This window comes from Canis lupus, chromosome 38 (genome assembly GCF_048164855.1).
Source record: "Canis lupus baileyi chromosome 38, mCanLup2.hap1, whole genome shotgun sequence".
In the NCBI taxonomy this organism is placed as follows: domain Eukaryota; kingdom Metazoa; phylum Chordata; class Mammalia; order Carnivora; family Canidae; genus Canis; species Canis lupus.
The window spans coordinates 12,281,635-12,296,921 of NC_132875.1; the positions used below are offsets into that span (position 1 = coordinate 12,281,635).

At 34.1% G+C, this 15,287-nt stretch overlaps 1 protein-coding gene across 1 annotated transcript in view; it reads left to right on the top strand.

Moving 5' to 3' along the window:
• The window catches only part of USH2A (usherin), a 691,295-nt gene that overhangs the window by 56,810 nt on the left and 619,198 nt on the right, over nt 1-15,287 (top strand). The window contains exons 4-8 of the mRNA XM_072814508.1: nt 8,901-8,964; nt 11,657-11,951; nt 12,905-13,089; nt 13,588-13,809; nt 14,924-15,017. Of these exons, the coding sequence (XP_072670609.1) occupies nt 8,901-8,964; nt 11,657-11,951; nt 12,905-13,089; nt 13,588-13,809; nt 14,924-15,017 (860 nt within the window). The remainder of the gene's footprint in view (nt 1-8,900; nt 8,965-11,656; nt 11,952-12,904; nt 13,090-13,587; nt 13,810-14,923; nt 15,018-15,287) is intronic.

The window sequence follows — 15,287 nt, forward strand, 5'->3', positions numbered from 1 at the left end:
TAATTGCCTTGGCTAGTATGTCCAGAACAATGTTGAATACAAGTGGCAAAAGAAGACTCTGTGTCTTGTTCCTGACTGTAGAGTTTTTCACCATTAAATGTAATGTTAACTATAGCTTTTAATAAATGCCCTTTATTAGATAAGGAAGTTCCCTTCTTTCGTAGTTTGTTTTTATAATGAAATAATATTGTTGTAGAGATTATTTAAATACATTGATATTGATAAATATAATGAAATAGTATTGGAATTTGGTAAATGCTTTTCCTGCATCTATGGAGAGGATCAGTTGTTTTTTTTTATCCTTTATTCTATCAATAATGTGCATTATTTAATAGTCATATATTGAACTAGATTTATATCTCTGGTATAAATCTCACTGCCTTATGGTAAATAATCTTTTTATTTGTGGTGCTGGATTTGGTTTACTAGTAATCTATTGTAGATTTTGCCTCTGTTCATAAAACATATTGACTTGTAACTTTCTTTTCTTGTGATGTCTTTTTTGGTTTTGGTATCAGAATAAGATGACATCATAGAGTCAGCTCATTCTGTGAATGATTTGAGAAGTATTTCTTCATCTTCTCTTTTTAGAACAGGTTGTGAGGGATTGATGCTATTCCTTCTTTAAATGTTTAGAAGAATTCACTAGTGAGGGCATCAGATCCTGGGTTTTCTTTGTGGATAATTTTTTAATTACTTATTTATTTTCTTTGCTTCTTAACACTCTATTCAGATTGCCTATTTCTTCTTGAGTCAGTTTCAGTAGTTTTTACCTTTCTAGGAATTTGTTTAGTTTATCTAATTTTTAGCATACAGTTGTTGATAGGATTACCTACAAACCTATTACCTTTTCATGTCTGTGAGGTCAGTTGTAATGTTCCTTCTTTCATTCTTGATTTTAGTAATCAGACTCTTCTCTCCTTTTTTTTCTTGGTCAGTCTAGCTAAATGTTTGTCAGATTTGCTAATCATTTCAAAGAATAAACTTTTGATTTTGTTGGCTTTTCCTATTGTTTTTCTATTTTCTATTTCTCTTATATCTACTCTAATCTTTATAATCTTTCTGCTTGCTTTGGGTGGAGTTTTCTCTTTTATTATAGTTTCTTAAGGCAGAATATTAGGTCTTTGATTTGATTGAGTTCTTCTTTAATATAGATATTTACAGCTGTATTTCACTTTAAGCATCACTTTATCTGAAACTCATCAAGTGTGATATGTCATATGTTTATTTTCATTTGTCTTAAAGTATTTTCTAGTTTTTTCTGTGTGATTTATTCTTTAATCCATTGGTTATTGAGAATGTGTTTGGTTATAGTTTATGTGGTATGTCTTTTTTCTATCTTCTAACTTTCAATCCATTTGTTTCTTCAAGTTTGTCTCTCATAGAATGCGTATAGTTGGATCATAATTGTGTTTTTGTCCCTATTCTCCCAATATCTACTTATCTGGGGGATGATTACACCATTTACATTTAATGTAATTATTGATAAGGTAGTTGAGATATTTGTTTTCTACATGGCTTTTTGTTCCTCTGTTTCTCCATTACTGCTTTTTTTTGTGTCGGTATTTTTGACTGTAGTATTTTAACCCCCTTGTCATTTCTTTTACTGTATTCATTATCTTGTTGGTAGTTTCCCAGGGTATTACACTTAACATCTTATAACAGTCTAGTTCTAATAATACTAACTTAATTTCAACAGTAGACAAAAACTTTGTACCTATTTAGTTTTGTTTCCCTCCCCCTTTGCATTGTCATTCAAATTGTGGTATTAGATGCCCCTTAACACAGATTTATTTGTTTTTGTTTGTTTGTTTTAAAAGAGAGAAAGCATAAGCAGAGAGACAGAAGGAGAGAAAGAGAGAGACTCTTAACAGGCTTTACTCTTAGCACAGAGCCTGATGTAGGGCTCCATCTCAAGATCCTGAGACTATGACCTGAGCTGAAATCAAGAGTTAGACACTTAATTGACTGAGTTGCCCAGGTGCCCCAACACAGATTTATAATTATTATTTTATGCAGTTTGTTTTTAAATCAAGAAAAGAAAAAATAATTATGAAAAAATGCACTTATCTTCTCTTTTATATTTATCTTTGTAGTTACTGTAAAAGGACTCTTCATTGGAACTCCTGAGTAGCTCAGTGGTTGAGTGTCTGCCTTCAGCTCAGGGAGTGATCCTGGAGCCCTGGGATCAAGTCCCACATTGGGTTCCTTGCATGGAGCCTGCTTCCCCTATCTCTGTCTCTCTCTTCCTCTCTCTGTGTTTCTCATGAATGAATGAATGAATGAATAAAATCTTTATTAAAAAAAGATATTCTTCATTTCTTCAGGTGCATTAGAGTTACTGTCTAGTGTCCTTTTATTTCAGCATAAAAGCTTACTTTAGTAGTTTTTATGAAGCAGGTCTACTAGTCACAATTCTCTCTCTCTCTCTCTCTCTTTTTTTTTTTTTTTTTTTTTTTTTTACCTGGGGATGTCTTAATATGTCCTTCATTTTTGAAGAATAGGTTTACTGGAAAGAAAATATTTAGTTGACAATAATGGTTTCTTTTAGTGTTTTAAATCGGTCATCTCACTGCCTTTTAGCCTCCAATGGTTTCTTATTAAAAATATGTTGTTAATCTTGGGGCACTTAGGTGGCTTGGTTGGTTTAAGCTTGGACTCTTGATTTCAGCTCAGGTCATGATCTCAGGGTCATGGGATTGAGCCTTGTGTTTGGCTCGGTGTTCAGCAAGGAGTCTGCTTCTCTCCCTATTTCTCTCCCTTTTCCTCTTCCCCTACCCCCATGTGTTTTCTCTTTCTCTCAAATAAAATAAATAAATATTAAAAAATATGTAGTTAATCTTACTGAATATACTTTGTATCAGAGGAGTCATTTCTCTTTTGCTGCTTTCATGACTTTCTCTGTTTTCCAACAGTTTGATAATGATATATCTGGTGTGGATCTCTTTGAATTTATCCATTTTCAGAGTTTCTCAAATGTGTAGATTAATGGTATTCATTACATTTGGGAAGGTTAATTATTTTAAAATTTTTTTCCTCTTTTTTCTAACTCTTCTTTTGGGAATCCTATTATTCTTATGTTAGTACACTTGAAGGTGTCCCACAGATCTCTGAGTCTCTGTTTATTTTTCTGCATTTTATTTTTCCCTTTCTCAGACTAGATAACCTCAGTCGACCTATCTTTATGTTCATAATTTTTTCTTCTACTTCTTTGTTTCTGCTGATGAATTCCTCTAGTGAATTTTTATTTTTCTCCCTACTCATATTCTCTATTTGCTGAAACATCATTCTCATAATTTCCTTTAATTCTTTGAACATACTTTAGATAGTTGATTTAAAGTCTTTGTCTAGTAAGTTTACTTTATGGGGTTACAGTTGGCCATGTTTCTGTGGTTACTCCTCCCCACCCCCAACTGTGTTCAACCTATCAATTATAGTTTCTTTTTGTTGTTGTTTTAGCATGTGTCACTTGTTTTTTGTTGTTGTTAAAAACTGGACATTTTAATTAAAATAGCAAATCTGGAAATCAGTCTTCCATTTTCCAGGTTTATTGTTGTTTCTATTTGTTGTAGCTTGCTTTTTGGTGACTTTCCTGAATGAATTACATAAAGTCTTGTATTAGTGTCATATGTGACATTGAAATACCTGTTCAATTAACTTAGTGTTCAGCTAAGTGATTGAAAAGAGAATTTCTTAAATTCCTAAAATGAGTAAATTTTTCAGTCTTTGCTAAAAGCTTCATATTTGTTTTGTAGTGTGCCTCCAACATGTAAGGGAGTCAGCTGTCTTCTTTAGTCACCACTTCCTGCTTGTGCAGAACTAGAAGGCCAAGGAGAGCCATCTCAGGTCTCACTTGGGTGTTCACATAGCCGTTTGAATGTGCATGGGCTTCTAGATTTCCAGTAATATTTCAAAGCTTTGCAAAGCCCCCTATGGATATGTCATAATTCAGCTTTTCCATTTAACTTTTTTGATTTGTTTGTTGTTTCCCCAAATATTATCACTGCCTCAGGCAACTGCAATGTTAAGCAGTTGCCACTGATTATTTCCAACAAACATCCCCAGAGAAAAGACTGTCTCAGGATAAGCTCTGAGTCTGTTCAAATCTTGCTCATGGGGTTTTCTAAGATACAGCCAAACAGATTAAATGGTGACAATTTTCTGAGGTTGAGGCTTTGTAAGAACTCCAGTGTCATTCTAATATCTTCAGTGGCTGCTAGGCTGCTGCTTTTCACTGTGATAATAGGCGTTTATTTCCAAGGTTACCATTGAATGGCAGAGACAAGGATGGGAATAGAGTTAAAATGCCACAAAGACATGCTATTCTTACTGATATTCAGACATTAAAAAAAAGATACTCCCTGAATTTTTTTTGAAGATTTTATTTACTTATTCATGAGAGAGAGAGAGAGAGAGAGAGAGAGAGAGAAAAGTAGAGACACAGGTAGAGGGAGAAGCAGGCTCCACAGAGAGAGCCCAACATGGGACCCGATCCTGGGTCTCCAGGATCACACCCCGGGCTGAAGGTGGCACTAAACTGCCGAGCCCCCCGGGCTGTCCTACTCCCTGAATTGTTGAAAAACTTCATTTAACTTCTAGATTTCCAGAGAAGTTGATTTGACACTCTTTGCTAGTGTTTTTATTGCTTTTATGGCAGAGAGAATTGTCAGTTTTCCTTATTCTGCCATTTCTAATGACATCTTTCAGTGATTTCTTTCATCATTATCTTGCATTTTTTCCTATATACACTGCATGTTTCATTTGATTTATAATTAATATTTTGTGGGTAATATAAATGGTACTTTAAAATTTTATTTTCAGTGTTTCAGCACTAGTATATAAGAATTGAATTGATTTTTATATGTTTAACTTATATAAAATTTCTAAATTTTCTTATTACTTCAAATAGCTTTTATGTAGATTCACTGGGATTCTTTTTTTTTTTTTTTTTTTTTTTTCACTGGGATTCTTTAAGTATACACTCCTGTTACACACAAATAGAGGAAGTTTATATTTTTTCCTTTCCCATTCATGTGACATTTATTTATTTAGGCTATTTGAAAACCTGTATTTACCCTGATTTGTGTATTATATTATTTACTCACAGTTTACCCATTTAACTAATTTTGCTGCGCCTCCTGTTATATTGTGGATATGCTACATTTTTCAGTCATCATCTCTTTCTGAATAGGAAACTATGAGATATTTCTGGTATGAGTCATATCTATTTCTTTGATCCATTTATATTATTTAAACCTATTTTTGCTATATTTTCAAAGAAGAATCGTTTTATGAAATATTTATTCCAATGAATATCTAATGTTAAAGAACTGGCCACTAGCAAAGAAATGAGTAAAATCTATTTTTATGACAGTATTCTTGAAATATTTTATGATATTTTCCCCAGAAATCAAAATCATAGTTCTCTTACATAGAATGGATGATTTCTAACTCTAGGTCTTTAGAGAACTTTTTCTAACGTTTTGTTTGGAAAATTTCTTCAAATATGAATTCTGCAGTAGAGAATGTGATTGTTCTATATTCAAACTCCAAAATTTAAAACTAAAATGGTTTTTAAAGGTCATAAAACACAGCCCCTTTATTTTACAGGTGATAAAATATGTTTCATTATATGTCTGCAGCAGAGCTCCCTTTAACTATTATTAAAATATAGGAAGTCAATTCTAATTTATCATCATTGAAATGTACATCTCCACTTCTACACCTTGGCCTGACTACCATCATCTTTCACTTGGATTGCTACGATAGCTTAACTGGTCTCACTACTTCTACCATTTTCCCTTACATTCTATTCTTAACACTTTAAAATAAACCTGAGATCATGTCACACCTCTACTCTAAACCCTCCAGTGACTTTCTATTTCATTCAGAATAAAAATAAAAGTCTTCACAGTAGGTTTGCAAGGTTTTTAATGATTTGAACCCCATTACCCCCAGCCAGTTACTTGTCTGACCTAATCTTCCAATAGCCTCCTCTCTTTATTCGGCTCCAGGAAACTAGCTCCTTGCAGTTCCTTTCACATGCCAAGCATATTGCCTTAAGGGTCCTCTCATTGACTCCTCTCTGGAATATTTTGCCCCTAGATATATGCATGATTCATTCCTTTTCCCCTTCAATACCACATTCTCAATGAGGCCTGTTTGGAACATACTATCCAAATTAAAAATCCAGTCTGTGCTTTCCAAACTGGTCTAATTTTCCCAATTTTTCATATCATTTATCATATGTTCTAGTTTACTACATAAATTGCTTACTTACTATGTTCATCTAGATGCTTGAATGCAAGCTCCATAAAATGAAGTTTTTTGTTTGTGCCTATTTTGTTAACTGATATATCTTTGGAACGCATGAAAGTGCTTAGCACATTATAGGCTCTCAATAATTACTTGTTGAATGAATTAATGTATAAAAGAATAAAACCACATTGACACACTAAAGCTATGATTCTGGTTTTGACAAAATCAAAACATTCATCATTTTTGCTTTCATTTGTATTAGGCCTTTCAAAATCTCAAATGATTATCTCTTATTTTTTATGATCTGTGTTTTCTGGGTTATTTGAGATAAAGCACTTACTAGTGGGGCACTTTAAATTCAGGGTGTAGACTTAGAACATGGGTTATAAAGGATGCTAGGGAGTTAAGAGATAGGGATTGGGTGTGAATACGTGAAGGCAAAGAAACAAGAGGTAGATCCAGCTTACTTCATTTAGAAAGACAAGAAAATTTATACCTCAGAAAGAAAATTTTTACCAAGAGTAATTTCGTGTTTGTCTTTCCTACTCTCCAGACAAAAAAGTACAAAAGCACACAATGACTTAACTGTATTCATGCCTGTTCTTCCCATCTTTCCTCCTATGTCCAAGGAAGGCATATCCTTCCTTATGCTATTTCCTACTTTGCTTAGCTTTAGATCTTAGAGGTCAATTTATCAAGTTTTCTGGATGGCCAATTCACCAATGGAATTTTGTAATGTTTTTAAATTTCTTTTAAAATTTAATTTTTTTAAATTATACATTTTAAAGCAAACTGTTGAAAATTTAAAAACTTCTACGAAGTTTTATAGTATTTTTTGTTTTGTCTTCATAACACCATTTCAAGAAATAATTAGTTTGCACTTGTTTCAGCTACCTGTTTCTGGACAGATAGGATAGGGCAACTCTCCTTACAGAAAAGTCAGAGGATGAGGCTGCATAGTCACCTTTTTTCCTGTGGACTTCAGGATATAGTGTAAATGAAAGCCTGAGACAGAGGAGTGGAAGGGAAAAGCCCTTAGATATATTTTTCTTAAAGTATATTGATTGAAAATGTCTATGCTTATGAAAAAATATATATGAGATATTCTTGATCCTTTCTTAAATATCCTTCAATATAAATATACATAAAATGCATATATATATATATATATATATATACACACATGCACTCACACATTTACACAGACACACTTTTTATGCCAAGTGTCAACCTCTTTGCTCATTTATCTCCTCTTGCTTCTGAGATCAACATCTCAGACTATTCAGTGTGCTAATTCTACTCCGCATCTTTTATTCATCAGATATATCCTAACTCTGCCCTAGTTTCTTCTATGTCACCACCAAGGAGGTACAGCAAAGACAGATCAAATATTCTTTAAAACTGTATTATCAAGACAAAATAAAAAAGGTATAGTTTAACAACAAACACATTTGAGGAAATGGTCATTTGTTAAGTTGGCCATTGATCTAAATTTAATTTAAAACCACTTAATTATTGAATTGGTACCATAAGGTACATCACATCCCCTTTCATATTCTCATGATCAAACTCTAGCTAGAATTTTGTCATTTTAATCAAGTTTTTCTCATTATTACAAGCACAAGAAAAAAACTTAGAGGTGGTAATTTTCTTAGCTTTTTCTGTTGCCACTCTTGTAGGCTTATCTGCTATTAAATCCGAAATAAATATTTGCTAAATGAATCAATAAAATAATATTAAGTGGTTTAAGACTGACATCTACCTCCACCTTGAAAGTTCACCTAATTCAATGCAGAATGGGTTTTGAATCGGCTTGTCTTAGAAGAATTCTCAGGAGATAATGGAATTTGAGACTGAGCTAGAATGCCATTGATATATGTGAATAACTCAGAATTTATGAGTAGGAGGTTTTCAATTTATCCTCATTTACTGGAGATTTTCTAGACCAGGCATTAATCTAAGTTTGGAGATGACCCAAAGTGATACTCTGGACCTTAGAGACAGAACAGGGGGATGATAGGACAGGTGGGGAGTCTTCCTCTTGGCAATGCAAATGCTCTGGAAATTGCAGTCGAAAGTAGATGACAATCAAATTTAGCACTGATAACATGATAGATTTATAGGTTTATAAACTAGGGAGAAATTTGATTTGGAGAGTTATGGAATGAATAAGTCACAGGGATGAAAAGTACAGCATAGGGAATAGAATCAATGGTATTATAATACATTTTATAGTGACAGATGGGAGCTACACTCGTGGTGAACATTGTATAACAAATAGAGTTGGTGAATTATTATGTTGTACCCCAGGAACTAATTTAACATTGTGTGGGGTTTAACTATACCCCAATTAAAAGAAATAGTAAAAAAAAAATATTTGACCCACAAATTAGGCCAGTAAGTAGACTGGGCAGATATTCACTTTGACTTATCTGCAATGTCTATAGAGATAACTATGACTATTAATTATCCTATGGAATTAGCAAAATATATATATTCGTCTGTAGGAATTTGATATTCGTCTGTAGGGCTATGATATAAGTGGAGGTTTTATAGGTTTAAAGGAATCACTTGAATGTTTGTCAGACACCACGTGGAAAACTATGACTTTTTATATTATGTATTTTGTGTGTACTCTGCAGGATTAGAGCAGTTTGTTGGAAGAATGCAAGATTTTCGATTATATCAAGTGGCGCTCACAAACAGGTAAGTGAATGTGGTGTTTTAAAGCTCGATAGGTGTAAGAATAATTCCTGAATTCACTTATATAAGAGTTGCAAAAGATTATATTGTTTTTCATTTTTACAGCATTTCACAAATGTCACCTAATTAATGTTTACAGTGTTTACGTTGGCTTAGTCTATGGTTGTTATTCATTAGTGCTATTCTGTTGGGTAATCCCTTATAATATGAAATTGATCAACTTCTTTACAAGGGATTTTTTCTAAGGCCACTAGATTTTTGAACAAGTTGTATTACAGAATTTGGGATACATTGATTTAAATGTTCTGTATGAAGTAGTTTATGATATGTAGGAAACTGCTATATCTGCCTTTCAAAATTGCTTTGTTGAATTTATAAGTGCTAGAGAATTTAGAACAATGAAAATGATTATTTTGATATGTGAGAAAGTTTCAAGAGACTGAGCTATTAGAGGTGGAGACAAGAATGAATAATCTGAAGTATTGTTATATATTTTTCTATTTCCAGTGAACACAAATTATATAGACTTGGACTAGGGTTAAGCAAGTATTTCCTCATCTTGAGAATAGGTGGAAAATCTTTATTAGTAATTCTCAAAGACATGTAGATTTTCATTCTGTTCAGAAAAGTTCAAGTGAAATTCTGCTCAGATGTCCTCTGAAGTTTCTTTCCCAAGTAAAGTGATTTTTTTTTAGATTTTTTAAAAAGATTTTTATTTATTCATGAGAGAGAGAGAGAGAGAGAGAGATACAGAGAGAGAGGCAGAGACACAGGCAGAGGATGAAGCAGGCTCCATGCACGGAGCTTGACTTGGGACTTGATCCCGGAGACCCTGGGTGGAAGGCAGGCGCTAAACCACTAAGCCACCCGGGCTGCCCAAGTAATGATTTGTACTTTTTTTTTCAAATAATGATTTTTTAAAAAATATTGTACTTATTTGTTCATGAGAGACACACAGAGAGGCAGAGACGTAGGCAGAGGGAGAAGCAGGTTCCCTGTGGGGAGCCTGATGTGGGACTCGATCCCAGGACCTGGGGATCACACCCTGAACCGCTGAGTCACCGAGGTGTCCCCCAAATAATGATTTGATGGTATAATAGTATATTGTTGTATGTATGAGTTGATGTTGTTTACTTCTACTGAGGATCAAAAATAATGATGTTTACTCATATTTCTTAAAGGAAGATGTAAATTAGTGTGGTGGATTTCCAAATGATGAAAGTAGCTCTTATCAATTTGAGAAGTGTTGCTCCTCAACATTCTTATAAACATTCTTTTAATATAAAAAGAAATATAAAAATTATTTAACATAAACATTCTTTACTAGTCTATATCAAGAGATATCTGAACAAAGGGTGCTGTACCGCTGGGACACATAATTAAATTTGATGCTAATAGTCTCAACTATCCTTTTTTTAAAATTTTTTTATTGGAATTCAATTTGCCAACATATAGCATAACACCCAGTGCTCATCCCACCAAGTGCTCCCCTCAGTGCCCATCACCCAGTCACCCCAACCCCCCGCTCACCTCAACTATCCTTTTAATCACTTCTGTCTAAAATTCTGGAGAGCAGTGTTGCTATAATATGGGGGCAAATCAAGTTTTTCCCTGGGGCAAAGATTTCACTTTTGGTCCTATTTAAAACCTGGTATCAATTGGAAAATATCAATAAGATTTAAAGAAGAAGGTGTGATTTCATGTGATTTAGTGAATGGAAAAATTGCTTGACTCCATCCCCCCACTGGAATCTGAGGGAAGAATCCTGGCCTGTCTAGTTAGACCAGGGTTACTGATGTTGGCCTACCTGAGATGTCTGGAAGGTATTATGGGGAAGAATGCCTATATTAGAATGACTAATTCTGACTAGAACAGGTATATTGCCCTTAATGGAAAAATTAAATATATCTGCCTGGAATTGGCGTTATTCTTTGACTGTTGGCAACTGCCAGATGATCTGAAGCCATTGAAGCACTTTGGGGTGCCAGGATCTGTACTGATGAGTCACAGGAAACCACTGACAAATGGTTTTGGCCTCAGTCCTTTAACTTAAAACAGTTCAGCGTTTGGGCGTCTGCCTTCAGCCCAGGGAGTGATCCCATAGTCCCGGGATCGAGTCCCACATCAGGCTCTCTGCATGGAGCCTGCTTCTCCCTCTGCCTGTGTCTCTGCCTGCCTCTCTCTCTGTGTCTCTCATGAATAATAATAATAATAATAATAATAATAATAATAATAATAATAAACAGCAACAGATAAAATGATACTTGTTTTCTTATTTCTTTCCCATGGATGAACTGGAAACCCTATTACTCCTAGTATTTTCAATGTATTATTGTCCACCTTTGGGATAAGTCAGTTTAACAACCTAAATGAATGTTACTTTTCTTTTTCATCACAAATAGATACAGTAGACTATTATGATATTTAAATAAGTGTCTCAGTAATCAGACGAGGGCTTACACATGCTTCTCAATGTAAAAAGTAACTCTTAAGAATTAACTCTTTCTAATATCCATTTTATGTGTCTGCTTATTTGGCCAGGAATGCGTCTGACTTTATGTTCTGTTTATAAAATAATTAAAGTTGCTGGATAGTGATCCAAACATGAAGATTGTGATATGCATTTGTAACAACCCTTGGAAGTTCTATTACTGCTGAGCTATTTGGCCTTACAGTCTGCTTCTTACACCCACAGGGAAATTCAGGAAGTTTTCTCTGGAGATCTGCTCAGACTGCATATTCAGTCACATTGCCGCTGCCCTGGAAGCCACCCTAGGGTCCATCCTTCGGTACAGCGGTACTGCATTCCTAATGATGCAGAAGACACAACCACTGATAGGGTGTTACGGCTGAATCCTGAAGCCCATCCTCTTTCTTTTGTCAATGATAATGATATTGGTACTTCATGGGTTTCACATGTGTTTACAAACATTAGCCAGCTTCATCAAGGAGTGACTATTTCAATAGATTTGGAAAATGGACAATATCAGGTAATTTGAAATAATAGAGTGTATTAGTTTCCTCTAACTGCCATAACCAATCACTGCTAATTTCGTGCCTTAAAATAATAGAAATGTATTCGCTCACAGTTCTGAAGATTGAAATACAAATCAAAGTATTGGCTGGGTGGTTCTCCCTCCCGAGCCTCCAGTGTCTGTAGAATCCTTCCTTGCTTTTTCCAGGTTCTGGGAGCTCCTGGTGTTCCTTGGCTTATGGCCCCATAACTCCCATCTCTGCCTCTGTTTGCAGGGGCCTTCCTCCTTGCTTCTCTCTGTGTGTCACTTCTTTCTCTTCGTTCTGTTGTAAGACCCAGCCTTCATCCAGGATGATTTCATCTTCAGATCTTTAACTTAATTACATCTGCAAATACCCTTTTTCCAAAGGTCACATTCACAGGTACTAGGAGTGAGTACTTGAATGTGTCTATTTGGGGATGCAATTCAATCTACTACAAGGTGAATTAGGTGACTGAACGTTACTTCACACTAGTAGTGTCTAGTAATGCATGAATTAAAAATATATAAAATAAAAGATGCAGGGCCTATTTTTAAAGATATATGAAATCATATGAGATATTGAAATAAAATCTTTTTATTATTAAGTAGTCCAAATTACTAAAAACTGAGGTGCTTATTCTAACTACTTAAGAAGAGCATATATAACAATTATGGGAGTAAGGTTCTTTTTCCATGTCTTTATATCAAACATATTATTAATTTGCACTTAATTTATAAAATCCTTGAGAAGGAATGGATATGCAATTGTAGAATGTGTTGCTTTTCCCATAGGGCTATGACATTTCTGGATGTCTAATAAATATTTGATGATTATCATTATGAGGAAGTAAGCTATTATATTTGAAATGAACAATTCACGGATTTGATTTAGAATGATGAGTCAAACTTAAAACTTTAAAGACAATGATTAACTTATCCATTTTCAGGTGTTTTATATTATCATTCAGTTCCTTAGTCCACAACCAACAGCAATAAAGATTCAACGGAAGAAGGAGGACAGCCTAGATTGGGAGGACTGGCAATATTTTGCTAGAAATTGCAGAGCTTTTGGAATGGAAAATAATGGAGAATTGGAAAATCCCGATTCTGTCAACTGTCTTCAGCTTCCCACGTATGAATATTTAACAAATAATTATCTTTGAAAGAGTTAATTTTAATAGACTAATGGATTAATAATAAGCAATAGGTGGACTAAGTCATATGACTGGTAGAGGTTTCCCTTCACCACTAGCCTTCTTGAAGCAGGTTCTTCTGAGACTCTTCCCCCCCCCACCCAACTTGAGTTTTATACTATGTTTAAAGTTCTCATAAGAGACTTAAGAGTATCTCTTGTTTATATTCTCATTTGGGCTTTATAATCTGATTTTCAGGTTGCTTTAGCAAGTTAATATATATAATAGAATTTTATTATGTCCTTAAGGAAATGTTTTACTATGTTTTTCTGTGATGAAACTATATTGTTTGCCCATGAAATATATGCTATATATCTGTTTTCCCAGAATGAGGAATTTAAGCCATTATTGATATTGTGTAATGTTTCAAAGTTGTGATTCTTCTTTTTTAAAAATATGAATAGCTTTTCATAACTTCACATTTCTTTCATCAACAGTTTTACTCCATATTCCCATGGTAATGTCACATTTAGCATCCTAACACCTGGACCAAATCATCGTCCTGGCTACAACGACTTTTATAATACCCCATCTCTTCAAGAGTTTGTAAAAGCCACACAAATAAGAATTCATTTTCATGGACAGTACTATACAACTGAGACTCCTGTCAGCCTCAGGCACAGTTACTATGCAGTTGACGAAATCACCATCACGGGGAGGTAATGTTCATTACCAAGGTTTGATTGAAGGATGCTTTTCACTATGAGTTTGTTTCCAACAAGATTTTTGTCATACTTATTTAAAAATACGTTAAGATTTAGAGCAAGCCAGATTCCAAACTTGACATTTTGAAATGGTTTCCTACTCTACAAATTTTTGAAAAGATTGGTATGCTATTCTTTTCTGTATGTAAGACCACGTGGTTATGGAAACAATTTTCAAAAGCTGTTGGGTCTAGAAGGCATAATACCCTGAATCTGGCTTAGAAATAACTTACCAAGTATTTTGCTTTTTTTCTGGAATATTATTTTCACATATTCTTGAAATCAGAGAGAAGGAGCTAGATTTCAAGTTACAACTATATTATCAGCTAGTTTGTAAGTATAGGGCTTGGTCTCCCCGAGTTCACAATTCACAATTTTATGGGAGATATTTGTTTTCTAGGAAGAAAAATCGAATATTGCCTAAATAATTATAAATATCTGACCATAATTGAGAACATGGCTCACAGTATTTCAAAATATGGATACCTGGAGAGCAACATACTCTCTGGTATGGAAATGGTACATACATAGGTTATATTTAGAATCAAGTTGTGCTAGAAGAGTGATATGCACTGTAAATAAAGTACATCTTTAAAAACCAGAATACCAAACTATAAGTGCTATTTGTTTAGTAATGGCATGATGTAAATAGTAATACTGTTAAATATTCATCATCTAATTTTGTAGAAAAAAAACAAATAATTGAAATATATTAATTTCATTCTGCAGTTTATTCTAAACTTTATTGTTTAATTGTGTATAACAGCTTTAGTAAATGCCTTCCCTGGCAAATTTGCCACATAGCTGATATAGGTGAAAACAAATTCCCTTCCCAGAGAAGCTTGAAAATTACCTTCTAAGAACAATGTGGTTTGGATATGGATGATATTTATCCAATACTTTAGGAATAATAAAAAACTTTCATGAACATTCATGTGATAAAAGAGATTGAATTTTGTGTTAACATACTTGTCTCCCTTGTTGGATCCACACAGTGGATATATTCACAGGCCCTTAAATATATTCACAGTTGCGTTGACTTAGGAGTTGTCTGATGGTCTGTTTACAGATGTCAGTGCTATGGTCATGCTGATAAGTGTGACACAAGCAGCCAGCCCTATCGATGCCTCTGCTCTCTGGAAAGCTTCACCCAGGGACGTCACGTGAGTTCTCTGTTTGATGCATGAAAATCTAAAAAGAAGGGGGGGAAGGGAATGGAGAGGGTTGGTGAAATGATGACTATAAATTCTTTGAATTTAATTTTGGTCTACCCTATGGGTATGAATAGAAATGAATTGATATGAGCCTGAAATGTCAATTATTTCAGGAAAATTTTTGGTAGAAAAAAACCCATCAAAAAGATGAAAATATCACTTTAAAAAATAAACTGTATCAGAAAAATAACAACTAAGAGCAAACCTTAAACCAAAGGG